General features: G+C 57.9%; 1 protein-coding gene across 1 annotated transcript in view; it reads right to left on the minus strand.

Moving 5' to 3' along the window:
• CDH4 (cadherin 4) overlaps window positions 1–18,170 on the minus strand; it is a 536,800-nt gene that overhangs the window by 138,957 nt on the left and 379,673 nt on the right. Inside the window, 2 exon segments of the mRNA XM_019426377.2 lie at window positions 13,088–13,156; window positions 13,158–13,315. Of these exon segments, the coding sequence (XP_019281922.2) occupies window positions 13,088–13,156; window positions 13,158–13,315 (227 nt within the window).

The raw sequence follows: 18,170 nt of genomic DNA on the forward strand, positions 1-18,170 counted from the left end.
GAGGCGGCACAAACCCGGGAACGGCTTCAACATTCCCACATGCCAGATCCCAAGGGCTGTGTTTCTAAGGGGCGCCCAGCAGCCCCGACCCCTGAGGGTGGGGTCACAGACGACAGACAGCCTGACGTCCCTGACAGCCCAGCCCACCCCGTCCTCAGGTCCAGGCTGGATGCTCCCTTCACACCTCAAATTCCTTCCACTTTGAGACAAGAGCATGAGCACAAGTCCATCTGATTCGATGAAAGAATCCATGGAAACATTTTCAAGTTAGTTCCCTGTGGGACATGCCACGTGGGTGCAGTGTCTGATGTCCTAGAGACGTCTTCTTAACCAAGGGGGTCCTGGTCGGCATCCCGAGGCGTGCCCGCCCCCTCCCCCTTGGTCTGCATTCCCCGAGTCGGTGCCTCCTGGGGAAGGTCCCCGGGCCACCTGATGTCTCTGACCGGCAGTGCAGCCCTGCAGACAGACCCCTGTCACCCCCAGCCTCCCGGGACAGGAACATCTGCACTCACGGGACGGAAGGCTCTGGGGGCCCTGGTGAGGCCGCGAGCTTCTCTTTTTCCAAAAATAAACCAGCCCTTCCCTCCCATGACACTGAGCAGTCTCCAGAGAACGCAGCTGGTACGTCTTTCCTTTTAGCCAAGCTGCCTCCGCCGGGGTCCAGTATGGGCTCCCGGGGCACCTGTGACCTCTCACGCACACACAGAGTGACCACACGCCTATTTGCACAAGCTCATCCGACCGCTCTCGGGTGGCCCTACTGTTTGGTAAACACGTGGCCAATCTCAGCCATAAACACGAGACTCAGGGGCAGGGGTTCCAAGGTGGCCGGTTACACAGGGGTCGGCGGTCGGGGGCTGAGTGGGGTGTGACATGCCATCCTGCGCCGTGAACTGGCCCTACCTCTGACGGCACGAGGGCGGTGAGGGTCTATCCCCTGAACCCGAGCGTCGTTTCTGCCTCTGCCTCTGGCTCACCGCCCCTCCTGATTTCACTGCCTCCCTGCGGCTCTGGGTTACAGGTGCGTCCATAAATAGCGTGCCCCCCACCCAAGTGTCACACGTGGCACTGACTTTCACTGAGGGCAATGAGATTCCTAACGAAAGAGGCACTTGAGTCTACACCAATCGTTCACTCCTCTCTTCCTACTCCCCTTTCGACGTGCATTTGAAAACCGGTACATGTCTGCCTGCAAGCGTGTATGTTTAAAATATTTAGGGTAGTGTCGGCACCCTTCTGGCTGGTTTCCATGGTAGCTGAGGATGGACAAAGTAAAGTGGTATTTACCAAACACAAAATGAAACAAGGGAGACGCATCCCCGTTCTCCAGCAGAGAGAACACGCAAGCCATTCTAAACACACATTTGCATGAGGTTGGTTCCGAGAGGTGCTTAGTGGAGTCTCTTTCCGCAACACTGCTGCGTGGAAGAAGGCGCTGTCTCCCCCATGCACCGCTATGGTATTTCTTACTTCCGATCTCTTCTAGGAAGGGGAGGGAGGTCGTTTTGAAAACTCCCACGGAGAGCGTACAAAGAGAGGTCTCCTGAACAGAACAGCATGGTTGCGCCTTCAAGTGTCTATTTGGGAGGAGAGTCTTAGTGACGGTGACAGTGGGGGGCCCCCTGGCCTCGCTCAGGCACGCCCAGGCCACTTAGGGAGGGAGGGGCTGGTGCAGCCCTCGCTCACACCTGGCCAGGTGGGGGTCCTGGCAGGTGCAGTGACCGGTCCCGTCATGCAGCTGCAGCTGGGCCTGGCCCTTGGCCCCTCTCTGCCCTGTGGCCGGTAGGGCGAGTGCAGACACCGAGGGCGGTCCTGACACCCCCTCCCACCGGGGTCAAGCAGGCCGCCGAGGTCGGGGAGTTGTGAGCGGCCCTGCGGGAAAGAGTTCAGTCACCCCTGCTCAGGGACTTTTCCCGTCGGCGCCATTTTGTTGGGAAGGTGTCATGTGAGATTGGCAGTCTGTGTGCAGACGTCATGCTCGCGGGCCATGATGAGGATCCCCATCCGAGCACAGAAAAGCAGGACAGGAGACCCCACAACGTCCAGACAGGCCCCTGCGTGCGGGCGTGTGCGTGCGTGCCCTCGGCTCACTGCCGTGTGCCCGGCCAGCCGCTCACGGTCCCCGCCTCCCCAGCTGGCCCACGGCCCCCAGCGCCCGTCTCCAGACCGGGGCCTGCACACCTCGGCACTGCCGCCATCTGGAACTGGGTCATTCTCTGGGGTGTGGCCGTCCTGTGCATTTGTAGGGCGCTGGGTGGCAATCCTGCCCCACCCACTCGATGCCAGAAACACCCCCGTCCTCCCGCTGTGACAACCCAAAATGCCTCGAGTCTTCTCTGAACGCCCTGGTAGAGAACTTGCTCTAGAGAATCACGAAAAATGTTTGGTTACAAACATCTTACATGGGATTATTCTTCTGTTTATAGGAAAAAATACGATCGCGGTAAAAAAACCAAATGAAATTAAATCATCAAGTTAAGCCAAACTGTGTCACTTTTTCTGGGAGCTGTTAGCGGTGGAACCGAATGGACTCTCGCACACGGGCGTCAATTGGTGAGAAAAACGGTCAGTTTCGCCAGCGTCGATGATTCTGGAAGGCTTCGGTGAGGACCTGGGAAGGGTCTGACGGAGAGCCTTAACTCAAGCCGACTTCCCGTTATGTTCCCCCCGAAAGGCGCCTGGGGACTCTGGGCCTCCAGTCTATTCCCAGCGTCTACCGCGGACGTGGGGCCCACGGGACGGGCTCCAGGCCACGTCAGCGCCCCCCCGGCGGGTTTCAGGTTCACAGGTGTCCCCGTCCGTGCTGGGGGCTCTTGTCGTGGCGGAAGGTGCCCGTGACCCCGTCGCTGTTGTTTTCACAAACAACTTCAGGAGTAAGGATTGTGTATTTAACCAAATACCAAATGGGAGCCCAGGCCTTGGAAGGAACCAGAAACCTGTGCTGGTCTGGAAACCCGGTTCGATTTTCATCTGAAACAGCTACAGGAGGGCAGCGTGGACACCTCACGCCCCACACTTCCTGGGGGGGGGGTTCTCTGCAAGGCCCCCAACACGCTCACGCACGCACACTGGCCCCATCAAGAGCCACAGGCTCCGGGGTGAGGGTGAGCAGGGCACACACGGGCACACGCGTGTCTGCAGGGCTCACGGTCGCAGGCGTGCACGCCGTCTCCGCCCACCTGGTCCCCGGGGAGGCAGCGCACGGAGAAGCGCCCTGAGTGCCGGCGGCCCCGCAGCCCAGGCCTGGTGGGGCCGAGACGGGATTCTGCCAGAGGACGGAGAAGCCGGGGTGGGAGGAGGCCTCGGTCTGGAGCGCCGGCTTCTTCTCGTGTTTTAGGGCTCAGCTCAGACGTCACCTTCCTGAGCCCCGGACACCGCAGCGGCCCCTGCCTGCTGCTCAGCCCCCACCCCCCCAATTCCCGGTGGTGTCCCCGCCTCACAGAACAGAGCCTGCGGCAGGGTGCTGTCTGGTGGGGACGCGGCAGCACTCCGTCGTCCTTCCCCCGGGAAGGGACGTGACCTGGGACCTTTCTGACTGCCTCCCAGGAAGCCTCCTTGCCTGGCCTGGCAGTGGCCCTCCGTGTGGGGTCCACGGTGCCGTGCGGATCAGCAGCGAGCCACCCGGACTTCTCCGGCTCACTCCCCATCAAGTCTCGCTGACACGGTGCCTGGGGCAGTGTCCCTGCTGGGTCTGGCCGGGCACATCATGGGGGTTCTCGCTGGCTCTGCGGAGGCCCTGTCACGACCGCCCCGCCCCCCCCCCCCCCCCCCCCTGCAAAAGGAAGGGTTGACTCGGGCACCTGTTCAGGGCCGTTCGCAGCCTGAAACATCATCTACGTTTGACCTTCTCCCTGGTGCCTCCCGCTCACCGCAGGCCGGGAGAGGCAGGGTCGGGGACAAGTCACACTTGCCCCAAGGGCCCTTCTCCGAGACCACAGACAGACCAGGAAGCCGAGAGGCACCTTCCACCAATGAGAACAGTCGCTGCGTGCTTCATGCCAACAAACGGTTAAAATGCCGTGAGTTTGAGAAGTTTTGCTCACCCTGGAGACCCACGGGCGTGGGGGCGCTGACCGGGCTGTGGCCGCCAGCTCCGGCTCTGGACGGGGACCAGCCCAGCGGTTTGTGCGGGTCTCGGGTGTGGCGATACACGAGAATCTGCACGTGTGGCTTCCCCGGGGCGGTCCCGCCAGGAGCAGGCCCCGCGTGCGGCGACGTGGGCTGAACCCACGGGAGCGCGGGGCGCGTGAGCACTCGGCTCCCCACGGAGAACCGCGGACCCTGTCTGCACCTCGCTGACCACTGAGGCATCTCCTGGAAGGTTCTTTCTGAAGACACACACTCCATTCCCTGGGTGCTTTCCCAAGGCGACACCTCGCACGGAAAGCCTCATGTGGGCCCCCCTTCGGTTGAAACCGCCGAATCTGGGTGTCAGGGTTCAGGCAGGGGCACGACAGCCCTGTGGCGCTCACCTGGGGGCTCTCCTGACCCGGCCGGCCTTACCATCTCTCGGGTGGACGGCGGGAACCGGTTCTCCCCTCCACTCCACCGGGGACCAACCTGGGTGCCCTTGGTGATGCCGGTAATGGGTTCTGGCCCGTGCTCAGGATGCAGGGGTGACAGACTGTGGGTCTGGGGGGAAGACCCTGAGACGGAGAAGTGATGGACCACAGAGAGGAAGGCTGCTGGACCGTGAGGCCTAAAGCACCAAGATCTTGGCCACACTTGTCCTCACTGTACTGGGGACCCAGGCGGCTGTATGAAGGGGACTGGAGGGCATCCGGAGCCCTGGGGGGTTACACGGGGTCTGTCTGCCCTCCACTCGGCTGGCGGATGAGGCCACACACCTGCTGAAAGCCACTGAACCACGGCCTGGGGGGTGTCGACAGCAGACATTTACCGTCTGGGTTCTGGAGGCCGGTGGTCCGAGGTCAAAGTATCAGCAGGGGTTAGTTCTTCCCAGGGCCGAGGGGGAGAACGCGTCCGGGCCTCGCTCCTGGACTCTGGTGCTCTGCCGGCGATCTCTGGCCCTCCTCGGCTCACAGAAACGTACTTGCTGTCTGTCTCCACCTCCAGAGAGCTCTGCCTGCGTGCGCATCTGTGTCCAGACGTCCCCTTTTCCCGAGGACGCCGGTCACTGGATTGGGGCCCCCTTGAAGGACCTCACCCCAACAAAAGCCTGTTCACAGTCTCATTCCCAGCGGCCGAAGGCCAGGACCCCAACATACACTCCTCAGGGGGACGCTTTCAGCCCACACGCGTGGGGAAGCAGATACCTCGCGGCAAGATCCGCGCCAGCCTCTGGGCCCGGCTGGGTGTGGGCGCCGCTCGGCTGAGCGTGGCTTTCATAAACGCTGACGTGCGCGTTAAGAGCCAGGATTAGTTTCATAAACAACACTTTCTTTTTTGCAAACTATACCCACAGGTCCCATATTGCCGCCTCGAAGCGCCACCGCAGCCAGTCCGCTGACAGCCGCACGCGAAACTTTATCTTCAGTATTTACTGTTAGGCCAGAATATTGCTCTGGTTCCTCAGGGGCGATTCGGCACTCCGGTGGGAAATATGTGACCTCATTTGCATTTTCTAATTGAATTGCTATCAGCTTTCCTGCAAGACTGCACAGAAAAAAGTTCTTCCAGATTCCAGCACTGCTGGTATTACCCATAAAAAGGCCGCCTTTGAATAGTTGCTAAGAGAGGAGAGGAAAGGAGGAGAAGTGTTGCCAAATTCGTACGGTTCACGTAGCCGTCCGTGCTGTCCAGCCCCACCGAGTCGCTCAGACACCGGGCACAGAGGGCGGGGCTCGGAGAGAGCGGGACGCGAGAGACTCGGGATTCACAGAACCGGGAAATTGGGGGGTCCCTGAGGGATGTGCTTCGGAGCTTTTGCAAGAGCTTCTCGGGACTTTGCAGCCTGTAGTTGACTGCTCCCGGAAAAGGGCGCTTTGTGTCTCTAGAACCTTCTGCCGGCCGCACCCCCCATTCACCTTGTCCCCATCTGAACTCCCCCCTGTACCCAAACCCGGGCAGGAAGCCCTCGGCACGCGCTGAAAACGTTCCACCTAGAGCTGGTTTTGGGGTGTGGGGTGGGGTAGGGGCCAGTTCACCTTTTTTCCTCAAGGGCACCCCATCAGTCCAGCATCATCTACTGGAAAGATAGTCCTTCCTCCATTACCCTAGGGAGGGCTTGGCAAACTTTCTGCTAAGGGGTCAGACAGTGACATATTTTAGACACTGGAAATTGAGGCTATTAATATAGATACTCATACAACCATTTAAAAACACAGAAACCATTCTTAGCCTGCAGGCCATCAAAAGGCAGGTGGCAGGTCAGCTCTGGCCGCAGGCTGTGGTGCGCTGACCTTGGCTACAGAGTTACTCTGCACCGTGCGCATATGACAAGGTTTATCAAGCTGGATACGTGAAGTGGGAGAATTCCGTTGTACGAAAGTGATACCTCCATGAGGATGAATTTTAAAAAAACATTACCTCTTTTTTTCTGTGCTATTCTGCTCCATTTGTGCATCTGATTGTTTTTGCTCCCAAACTACCCATTTTGATTACTGTAGTTTAGTGGTTCTCAAGTGAGGGCGATTAAAAAAAAATTTTTTTTTAAGGTTTATTTATTTCTGAGGCAGAGAGAGACAGAGCATGAGCGGGGAAGGAGCAGAGAGAGAGAGGGAGAGACAGAATCCGAAGCAGGCTCCGGGCTCTGAACTGCCAGCACAGAGCCCGACGCGGGGCTCGAACCCACGAACTGGGAGATCATGACCTGAGCTGTAGTTGGACGCTGAGCCGCCTGAGCCACCCTGGCGCCCCAGGTGTTTCTTCATCTATTTACGAGCAGCCTGGCATACAGCGACCCACCCTTTCTGCTCCTCCGGGGTTCCGGCTGGTTTGGACGGGGTGCCTGCCTGGCTCTCTGGACAAGTTTATAGGGGTGAACTTCAACGCGTCCTTACGGCGGGTAGAACTTCCTGTGTGGCCACCACGTGTGCGCGTGCCCTTGGGATAAGGATTTGAGTGGAAATTGGCTTGTATTTACGAAACAGCTCAGATTTTCTTCTTCAGTTTTGCTAAGCTGTGCACTTCTGTCATTTCAGGAAGATTCTCAAATATGTTGGTATAAACTGTAAGCAAGACACTGAAATGCTGGGAGAGATCGGTCGTGAGGCCGAGTTTTCACTTCGGACGTGGACTGCTCTGTCTGATCAGCTGGGAGTTTGGAGTCAGCTGCTGTCTGGATTAATTCTATCATTTTCATTTCATTACTTTCTCCTCTTGCTTTGACTGTTTCCTCCTTTCTATTTTGTTTCATTTCACTTCTTTGTTTAATTTCTTGAGATGAAGGTTCAGACTGCCGGCTTCCTCCCTCTTTCCGCTCTCACGGGCATGTCAGGCTGGACCCTGCATCCCGCGTGGCTGTGGCTCCAGCTGCCGCTTCCCGGGCTCAGCTCCAAATACTCTGTAACCGGCACGGGATTCCTTTCCTACCCGAGGCTCAGTCAGAAGTTCTGACTCAACTTCCACACCCGTGGGGACTTTTCCTTACTTTCCTCGTGACGGATTTCTAGCTTCGCTGCTCGGATTTTCTACCTCTGGAGTGTGGGGCGACCTGGTTGGAGGTTCGGCCTCCGGCCACGTTTCACACAGGTTTTACGTGTATTTGAAGGTCATGTGCACGCAGCCGTGGTTGGTTTCTGTTTCAGACCTGTCTCAGGGAGGTCAGGCTTGTTGAATCTGTGCGTCTAATCCTCTAGTTCCTTGCTGGCATTCTGTCTGCTTGCTCTAAATGTTCTCAGAGGTGTTCGCTGAATTTTGCCGTTAATTGAGTATTTGTTTATTTCTCCTTTCAGTGCCACTAACTTTTGCCTAAATATTTTGAAGCTGTATTATTAAGTGCACACAAATTTAGGATTCTTTTTTTAAAAGTTTATTTATTTTGAGAGAGACAATGGGGGAGGGGCAGAGAGAGAGAGGGAGAGAGAGAGAGAATCCCAAGCCCTCCGTGCAGAGCCCAATGCGGGGCTTGATCTCATGAACTTCGAGATCACGACCTGAGCCGAAATCAAGAGTCAGATGCTTAACCAGGCGCCCCTTTTTCTAAGTTAATTTATTTATTTTGAGAGAGAGAGAGAGAGCAAGAAAGAGAGTGAGCAGGGGAGGGGCAGAGAGAGAGGGAGAGAGAGAATCCCAAGCAGGCTCTGTGTTTTCAGCGCAGAGCCAGATGCAGGGCTCCATCCCACGAATCACGAGATCATGACCTGAGCCGAAACCGACTGAGCCACCCAGGCGCCCCAGATTCGGGATTCTTATGTTAACAGAGCCCCCACTTTCCTCCTGATGAGTAACTCCAAGGCTTTTCCCCCACGTCTTTCCACTTGCAGCTTTTCTCCACCCTTACGCTTTTTAGATCTATCTTCTATGACCTGCATGTAGCTGGGGCTTTTCTTTAACCTGTCAATTTGTTTTCCTTTAATTACAGCAGCTTATCTATTTTCATTTGTTTTAATGATCAACGTATCTGCAAACCCACCATTTTACTCACAGAGAAAAATGGGGTTCCTCTACTCTTTCCTTCCATTTCTTTGACGTTTTTTGGATTGATGTTTTAGTATTCCATTTTCCCATCTATTACATTAGAACTTAAACAACTGTAGGACTCTTTTTTAAGAAAGACTTTTTAAAATTTATTGTTATTATTATTATTATTTTTTGAGAGAGTGCAAGTGAGCAAGGGGCAGAGAGAGAGGGAGAGACAGTGTGGAGCTAGATGTGGGGCTTGAACTCACAAACCGTGAGATCATGACCTGAGCCGAGGTCAGATATGTAACTGACTGAGCCACCCAGGCGCCCCAAGAAAGACCTTTTTTTTTTTTAAAAATTCACATTGATAATAGAGGTAAAGGACAAATTATATTTTTAAGGCATTTAAAAAAAGTGTTGCCTAAGTTTGCAGACTAGAAGAGGTGAAAATATATACACAGGAAATACCCAGGATGCTTTGCACAGAGCTGGTCATTAAGTTATCTGGCTACAGCCTAATGCTTTCATCTATAATCACGTTAGAATCCCATGAAAATCCCAAGGGAAAGTAACTATCTGTCACTACGATAGGTATCTTTTTCTCAATTTGATACAAGGCAAGACTGACTCTACGTAGACTTTAGGTAACTCAAGTTAAGATATACTTTATGGCCCGAAATACTGTCTACCTTGGTCAGTGCCCCATGTGCCCACCACTGTGACCTTGCAGTGGTTTTCCCGGATCTTCTAACAGGGGTCTTTGTCTTATCCGAGTGTTGTATTAGTTTGATTTCCATCATCTTCCAGGACAGAGGGAGCATCCCAGACCCTCCAAGTCCGTGCACCCTGTCTGCAGGTTACCTGTCCTGTATCTTTCACCCCCGCGGTGTCACTCCCTCACTGCTCACAGCTATTTCCGCCTACTTAACCTCATGGCTTTTCATTCTGGGATTCCATCTCGAAGCGTCCTGTTTCTGCCTGTGTCAGAGTCTGTCGTGGCGCTGCCTGAAAGGCAGTTTTCCTGGGTCACAGAATTGTCTCTGTTACCACCCGCCACCTTCCGGGCCCTACCGTCCCTGCGAGAAGCCAGCTTCTGTGTCACCACTCCACCTTCCATGGAGCTCTGTCTTCTGTCTGCTTTCGGATCTATGTGGCTCCGGTTTTCAGACATTTTACCATAAAATACCTGTTGGGACTGAAGGTGTGTGTCCCCCGAATTCATAGGCTGAATCCCGACCCTCAGGTGTGATGGCATCAGTAGGTGGGCTCCCGGGGGGGCTGTGATTAGGACCAGAGGAGGAGGTCATGAGGGCTGAGCCCCCGTGATGGGATTAGTGCCCATTAGTGACTTTCTAAAGGTCATGAGCAAGGGTGTTTCCTCTATCTGCTCGCTGCCAGCTGAGGATACAAGATGTCCGGAGAAGCAGTCCAAGAGAGGGCCCTCCTGGGAACCTGAGCACGCAGCCACTCTGATCGCAGACCTCCAGCCTCCAGGACTGTGAGGGATACATCTCCGTTGTTTACGAGCTCCCCCGTCTACGCCCTTTCTTTACAGAGGCTTGAATGGACCGGGACCGTGCTAACCCACAATTTTCTTTGTGTTACCCCGCTTAGAGGTCACGGGGCTTCGAGTCAACGTGTGGATGTCTGCTGTCAGTTTTTGGAATATCTTCTGCCATCGTCTTTTCAAATATTACTCCTGTTCCATTTTATCCCCCCTCGTATTCCGAGCGTGCACATGTCAGAACTCCGTGCTACCTCTCCCATGCCCGTTACTGTTTACTCTCTTCCTTCTGATATTTTCTGCTTCACTAAACCTCTCTTCAGCTGTGTCTAATCTGCAGAAAGATGGACTCTTTGAACTCTTTCTTTCGTTTGTTACATTTTTCAGTCATAAACGGCTCAGTTCTTTTTTATTCTTCTAATCCTCTGTCAAAAGCTTGTCTTCAATGTGCTTGAACACAGTGAGTGCAGTTATTATCATATCTGTCTGATAACTCTGTTACCTGGAGCCACTCTGTCACCTGGAGCCATTAAGGGTCATTACTGTCTTCTGTATCTGACTTTTGTGCACCTTGTCCCGTCCCCACGGGAGCCCAGTGACTTTTAGCCGAGTGCTAGACATTGCGTGTAAGAGGAGACGGGGATAATTTGAGGCTTACTGAGATACTTTTCACCAGAGAAGATTTACATTTGCTTCTTGCGGGTGGTGAGGGACATCAGCCACACGGCATGACCTTAATCCATGTATAGAGGGTGACCTTATTCAAAGGTTGGCATTGGTCTCTGTAGGGACTTACCAACTAAGTGACTCAGTGTCTCTCACAGACCCTCCTCCCTGCCCCTGGGCACCCCCCTGAGGAGGGTCCAGTGGCTGTGATGGGCACAGGACCACAGGACTCTGGGGGATGGGGCCATGCTGATGACAGCAATGAGCTCTGTCCTTGTGGCAGGGGCTCTCCAGAGTCTGCAATCTGCATGAACTCACATTATCTCACATAATACTCATGACAACCCTACTGTTATCCCATTTTCCAGAGTAGGAAACCTCACAGAGGTCATGTGACTCGTCCCAAAGCATCAGCCAGTAAGAGGAGCCTTGATTTAAACCTTAACCCAGGGCAGCCAGGCTCCTTATGATGCTGAGCTCAGCCGTGCCTAGGAAGCCAGTTTGCACTCCTTTCTGGAACATAATTCTCCCATGCAGCAAAGGGACTGTGGTTGCACGGCTCTGCGTCCCTATCTGTAAAGTGGGGACAGTGACAGCACCTGCTTCCAGACGTTTTGAGGGTCAGAGGAGTGGCCACCTCTTAGGGCAGGGCCTGGGTAGGGTCCTAAAAAGTCAGGACAAGGTACCCTTGGTTTGAATGTGAGAGGAAGTGGGGCGCCATCAGGTGACGTGGAATAAATAGAGAAGGGCTGGGTTGGCTGAGCCGCAGGGACACTGCCTGCCACGTTTCACACACTCAGGGGTGCTGTCCCTACAGCACTTTGCAGCTGGACTCCCTAGGATGGTCTGAGCCTGGGACACGGATTCCCCGTCCCCCCTCTGGGCGCTTGTTGGGTGGGCCTGACGTGGGGCCGGAGGGGCTCTAGTGGCGGGGACTAATTGCAATCACCTTCCAAGAGGAATCGGGATTAATTGCATCAGAAATCGCTTCATTAACACGCCTAACAAAACGTGTCATTATGTTTTCAATTAGCGCCTTTCATCTGAGGCCTTCCACAGGCTTTGAGGAACTCTACCCTCTGCTCACAGGCTCAGGGTTTCTGCACTGCGATCAGGGACGTGAACCTTGACCCTGCCAGCCCCTCGCCTAGAGGGAAGGGCCCCCCCGGGGCCCGCCTTGCTCACTCTTTTCTCATCGGCACTTTGTCATCATCACTCGGGAAAGAATGGAAAACCACGTCCGTCTGTCTTGGGGTCTGTAGCATCCACATGGCGAGGCTCGCGAGTCTCTAGGGCGCCTTTGTTAGAAACTCGTTTCCATGCCTGGTTCAGTATACCCATGAGGCATGAGGGCACCTGACCTCCTTCCCAGGCGGATCAGCCCATCACCGAGGAGGGAGAGCTATCTGCCCCGTCACCACTTTCTCTCTCGCTCTCTTTTAAGTTTATTTATTTTGAGAGAGACCGAGAGAGAGGGCGAGCAGGGGAGGGGCAGAGAGAGAGGGAGACAGAATCCGAAGCAGGCTCCAGGGTCCGAGCCGTCGGCACAGAGCCCGACGCGGGGCTCGAACCCACGGACCACGAGATCACGACCTGAGCTGGAACCGAGTCAGACTCTTGACCGACAGACCACCCAGGTGCCCTGCCGCTTTCTCGTTTGAAACGTAAACCACCTCCAGTTTGTTTAAAAGCAGGATAAACAACACACAGGTCCCTGTTTTCCCAAAGTGGGTTCCTTGGCACACCCGTCTTGCAAGGTGTTCCAGGAAGAGGGTTCCCTGATCAGCCGGCCTGGGAAGCTCGAAGACCACCTGCCCCTGGGGCTCTGGGTAAATGTACACAAAGGCATCTGACCAACTTGGTTTAACCCTCTGCTTCCCAGGGCCTTTTCCTGAGGGACTGCCTGGGAACGCAGTTGAAGGTATGTTCTTTTCTGCTAACCCACCGCACACATTGACTGCGTCAGGATAATTCGGGGGCCCTGTTAGCTGTGAGGGTCTCGGTCCACGTTCTCCCTCTGCTGGCTGATGCCCGGGTGTCACGGGCCTGTCCCGGGGGCCAAGCAAGCTGGAACTTCCCGCTCACCCAGCAGCCCCAGGCCTGAGGCCAATGCCGCGGGCAGGAGAATTTGGGGCGCCCGGCGAGACACGGAAACGTGGGGCCTCTGTTTTTAAGGCTTTCAGGAGGGCGAGAGCCACGTATCAAACCAGGCCTGTGCGCCTGCCCGCGAGGCCAGCGTCCCTCGGGAAGGCGGCCGTCCGATGGTCCTCTTGGGCAGACACAGCCGGCCGCGTGTCCCATGCTCAGGGGACTCTGCAGACGCTGTGCCACAGTGACCTCAAGGAGAGGAGGGAGGCCACTCGCCAAGCCCCGCGTGGGGCCACATCTTACCTTGTGTGCCGGGCGCGCAGACGAGGGCTGGGCCACCAACAGCCGCACCACGGCGTCCCATCGCTCGGACCGTCTGGCCGTCCCACGCGGTCACGGTGAAGGCCACCTGCTCGGAGGGGATCCGCAGCTCCCGGGTGGCAAAGACCGTCCCGTCCGCCCTCACTTTGAAGTCCACGCTGTTGGTCTCATACTGGGTCCCCTTGGTCCCCAGACAGCTGCTGAACGAGACTGCAAGCGGAAAGGAAGACAGGGTCAGGACCAGCCCGGTGCGCAGGGGGGCGTCACGGGCGCTCACGTGGCTGCACCTCAGCAGCGGGTCTCCTGATGCGCAACACGGGGAAAACAATGATTTAAAACCGACTTCTTGACCTTCGGGGAACGTGCTTTCTCTCTACCCCCAGGGAAGGGGCGGCCGGCCTCAGAAACACCACCTCCCCCGTCACCGCGTCTCAGTCCACCCCGAGTCCGGCCGTTAGAGGCGCCACGGGGATGCTCTGCCCGCAAACGCTCCCTCGTCCGACCCCACTCACTGCCTGCAAACCTCGTGCCCCCAGCACCCTCCGGAGCCCCGACGCGTCCGTCTCCTCAGCCCGAGGACTCTGGGTTTGGGGAAGGAGTGGGCCAAAGCGGTGTTCTGAGTGAGGCCGCGATCTGCTGTGGTCTCTGGTGCGTGTCTTTCCTCAGGGACCCCACCCGACCCCTGCGCGCTCTGTCAGGGCGGCTGGGCCGGGTCCGGGGCCGGCGGCGGCCTTCGGGTGACCCGGACGCCCGGCGGCTGAAGCAGCCGGCACGCTGACGCTGTGGCCCGTGCGCGGCTTTGCTTCCCGACCACGAATCAGGCACCGAGGTGCCCGCCCCTCCTAGTGACTCCGTTGCCGGTCATCGCAACTCCGCGCGGGAAAAGGCACCTCGGGAGCCGTGCGTTCGCTGGGACCACATCGGCGTGGTTTGTTTTTACACGACTGCTTCTGCCACCGCCACCACGGTAGGTAAGTTATGAGGCGCCAGCAGCCAGTGCCGCATTCTGCTGACAGAAACGATGGATAAAGTTACGTAGTATTTATAAAGATGTGGGTCTCTCAGCAGTTACGGCGGGAGAAGTGCTTTTTTAAGCAATCTCACTGTCACCGCTTACGTGATTTAATTACTATTTATTCCAGAAACTAAAAAAAGCATCTCACGGTTACGGTGGATAACGCGTTTCTCCCCTGCGTTCACCTTGTATTGTTGCTTTGCCTTGAAAGAATACATAACGTACTCGCTCGTCATCTCACGTGCTTCACCTGAGACGTCCCCCCAGGCACCACACCTCCCACTTGTGGGGTGCGAATAAAGATGTTTTCAAACGGGACGAAGCCAGGCGTTTGCACCCGGTCTGGCCCGAGGGCGGGAGGGTGTGCTTGGGCTCCGGGGGGCGGGGGGGCACAGAAGGCGAGGGCGTCGGGGGCTTGGGTGGCTTGTGGCTCCCCGAAACATGTCCCCCAACGGGGGGGATAGCGGTATTTCATTCCAAATGACAAGAGAACTCCAGACTGCTCTTACGCTACCATTCGCAAGCAAATTAAAATCAGCCGCAAACTCGGCTGGATCAATCATTCCTGACACCCAATTGTCACTGACAAGGATACAAATGACAGCCCTGGCAATGTTGGGAGATTAGCACAAAATACATAAATAAGCCCCTTTGTTCTCTGAAAGCAGATTTGCAGCAACGCTAACGGAACTGGACAGCGACGGAGGGTCGGCATTTCTTCAAGACTGAAGGGCGACACCGTCAGAGAGTGTGGGTGAACTCAAGGGAGAGTTGGTGTGGCCCCAACGGGAAACGCAGAGTGCTGTCCCCAGGGGCCCTTCGGACGGCGCGTGTCCCCAGCGGACGGGGGACCCTCCGGGACACCACAGGTGGGGCCACGCGAGGCCCTCCCTGTGACCTTGTGCAGCTTGCCAGCGAGCAAGCCCGTGGGGTAAACGGAGGGCTGCCCCACACGGGCGGCCACGCGATGCTCGTGGGTGTTAAAAGCGGACGTGTTTCTGCTCTGACAGGGCCCCGGCCAGTCCCCACAGAGCGGTGCTGTGGGTCCTGGGGAGGGCGTCCCTTTCCCTGGGCACCCTTTTGGGCACACGGAGAAGCCTGGCTATAGCCATTCGTCACCTGGCTCGCCCTCTGGGAGGGGTCGCCCCCACGACCACGGTGCTTACGTGGGAAGGGGCACAGCCTGGAACCCCCGGACACCAGCACGCAGGGCCGGGAGCCGCAGGGGTTCGGTCTCCAGACGTCAGGGTTCTGGAGAGGCAGCTCTGCGTGGCCCCGAGCATCTCTCCTGTCGACCCTCAGCTCAGGGTGCTGCCTGGCGCCTCTTGCCCGCGAGCTCCTGCGCAGGCCAGGCCAGCATGGGGGTCTGAGAATGGCCTCCACCCTGGCTGGGTTTCCAGGCTGGCTCGGGACAGACACCCAAGCCGCAGGTTTCTGGCGGGGTCCTCCCACACCCGCCCACCCCGAAGGCGCTGGACCCCAGGGCCGGGCCAGCCCTCGCCCACTGCCCCTTGCAGTGCACCACCCCGTTCTGCCTGGGAGAAGCCTTGTGCTTCTTGCCTGTGTCCACCTGGACGGCCACGCATGTGAGGGCAGGGCCGCTGTCCTGGCTTCCCACTGTGTCCCTGGGGCTGAGGACAGTGCGGGCACAGAGTCGCTATGACGGGAGGCGAGGCCTCCCCACAACGCTCCCCGCCCCTGCCCCGGGCAGCGAGGGGAACGGCCAGGGTCAGTCCAGAAAAAATTTAAAGTCCCAGGAGATTCTGTCAGAAACGTTTCCCTCGATGTGGATACAACCAACAAACCCAGAGAAACTCCTGCTCGGAGTAGATTCGGGTTGCACGTCCATCCTGCTTCAGGCCGGGGCTTCCTGGGAAGGGCCCCCTGAGCTGGACGCCGGGTGGTCTGCTGGGCACGGCCGCTCCCGCTCCAGAGGAAGGCATGGCTGGCAGGCGGCATCGTCCCCATTCTGCAGATGGGGACACTGAGGCCCGGAGATGCTTCGCACCTTCTCGAAGCGGCAGGAGGGGGAGATGGGCTCTGCGGGCTCCCGGACGCCGCCCCAGGGAGACCCTCCTAGTCCGGCTCTGTGTGTATCTTGAGCACCAACTGTGCTGCTGGGGTGGTACCTGCACCTGCTCGCTGGGGCTGCGGCCCCCCAGGCCCCCGGGAGGCCTGGGATCTGCAGGTGGGAAGGGGTCTACAGCACCAGCCCCTCTGGGACGGGCGGCCCAGCACTACCTGCGAGGGGAAAGTCGCCCCTGGGGAAAGGGCGCGTCCCCCCCCCCTCCCGGAGCCCCTGGGACCCCTGGAGGAGGCCTGCTCTGGAGCTGCGTCCTCCTGCCCTGGGCGGCGACGCGGGATCGTCCTCCTCCAGCCCCGACCTGCTGCACGGGTCTCTCTAGGGCTTGTTAATTACTTCCATTAGTTTTAAACAAACCTGACAAGAGACAGGAGTCCTGAGAGACTTGAAAACCAATAATCTAAGTACAGACAGCCACGGCCCCACGGCCGGCTCCCCCGGTGGCAGCCTGGCCCGCACAGCCAGCGTGGCGGGGGAGGCCGGGGAGTGGGCCCTGGGGGCAGGACTCGGGCGGGCTGCCTGCCCCTGGATCTTCCCCGGTGAGCGCCTGGCCGACCCTGTGCCACCAGAGATCACCAGTGCCACGTGTGCTGCGGAGAGGCTGTGTGCCACCGCCACGGCCACGCCCATCCGGGCCCCTCTGGGGTAAGGGCCTGAACCCAGGTCTGCGCTTGACAAGCAGCGGCCTCTCTGAGCATCTGGCTCTGTCCCCGCTGTGGCCGGGATGCGCCTCACCAGGCACAGGACAGACCGGTAAGTGCCCGCTTGTCTTACGCGGTGGCCCAGGGGAGCAAAGGCTCTCAGCCAAGGACACGCAGGGTCGCCCATCCCATAAACATCCGTGGCCTCCTGGTGCCTGGCACTGGGGCTACCCGGGGACAACAGAGCGGAGGCTCGTGCGCGGGTGGCCAGAAAATGACAGCTTGGCTGGTTGAGGCAACAGGCTGCTGTGCGGGCCACTAAGGGGGCCCCAGACCAGGCCGGGGGTCCCCAGGGTGCCGAAGGGAGCCCAGCAGGATGGGTGGGGTCAGCCAGCACTTGGGATTCTGACCCCGTGGATCTGCGTCCACACCCGGGGCCCCGCTGCCCCTCCCCAGCCGGAGGTGTGGACGCAGCAGCTCTTGGCGTCTGGCTGTGGAGGCAGGCGGGGCCTGGACAGGACGCATCTGCTCTTCAAGCCCATGTTCTGTCCCGGGAAGAGGCCCAGGGAAGAGCGTGAGCTGCTGCGTTCACCGCCCGCCAGTGTCCCCCCTGCTCCTGACGTGAGTGTCAACACTTAGCCGGCGGCAGCTGCGTCTGACCCCTGGCTGGACACCGGGGGCGGGCTGAGCACCAGAAAACGCACCGAGTGTCCTGAGGGATTTCATTGCTGTGGCCGCCTCCCTGCTCCCCTCCCCTCGCCAGGAGGTTGGCAACGCAGAGCGGAGTCCGATCGGCATTCCGGGCTCGTGGTCCCCCCGCTGGGACGCTGCCGGTCCACATAAAGGGCAGGGATGCACCTGCCCGGCCACCTGTCACGGACGCAGGTTCCCGTGCGCCGTGGAAGTGTCAGTATCTGCAGTCCTGGTCCCCCTCGGAGGGCCTGTTTGAGTGGTTGGTGGAGTTTCCGTGGCCCCCCTGCCTGCCCTACCCTCCCAGGACCCGCGTGGGTCCATGGGAAGGCGCCGCCCCACGCTAAAGGTGGCTCTGCGCACGCAGAGCTCACGACAGTAACCCCACTCACTCATTCTAGTACCAGAAACAATTCCCTTACAGATACAACAGGCACCAAAGCCAAACACAGTCGCTGCCAGGTAGAGGTTAGGGTGTGGGGTGGGTCAGAAACGAACCGAGTCATTACATCAGAAAGTTAACACTCCCAAGGGAAGCATGCCGGTGGAGAAGGAGAGCCTGACCCAGACTTGGTGGGGCGGGGAATGCTTCTCCTAAGATTTGAGGGATGAGACAGCTCCCGTGAGGCTTGGGCA

Source organism: Panthera pardus, unplaced genomic scaffold (assembly GCF_024362965.1).
Source record: "Panthera pardus isolate Hobbes unplaced genomic scaffold, ASM2436296v1 HiC_scaffold_25, whole genome shotgun sequence".
Lineage (NCBI taxonomy): Eukaryota > Metazoa > Chordata > Mammalia > Carnivora > Felidae > Panthera > Panthera pardus.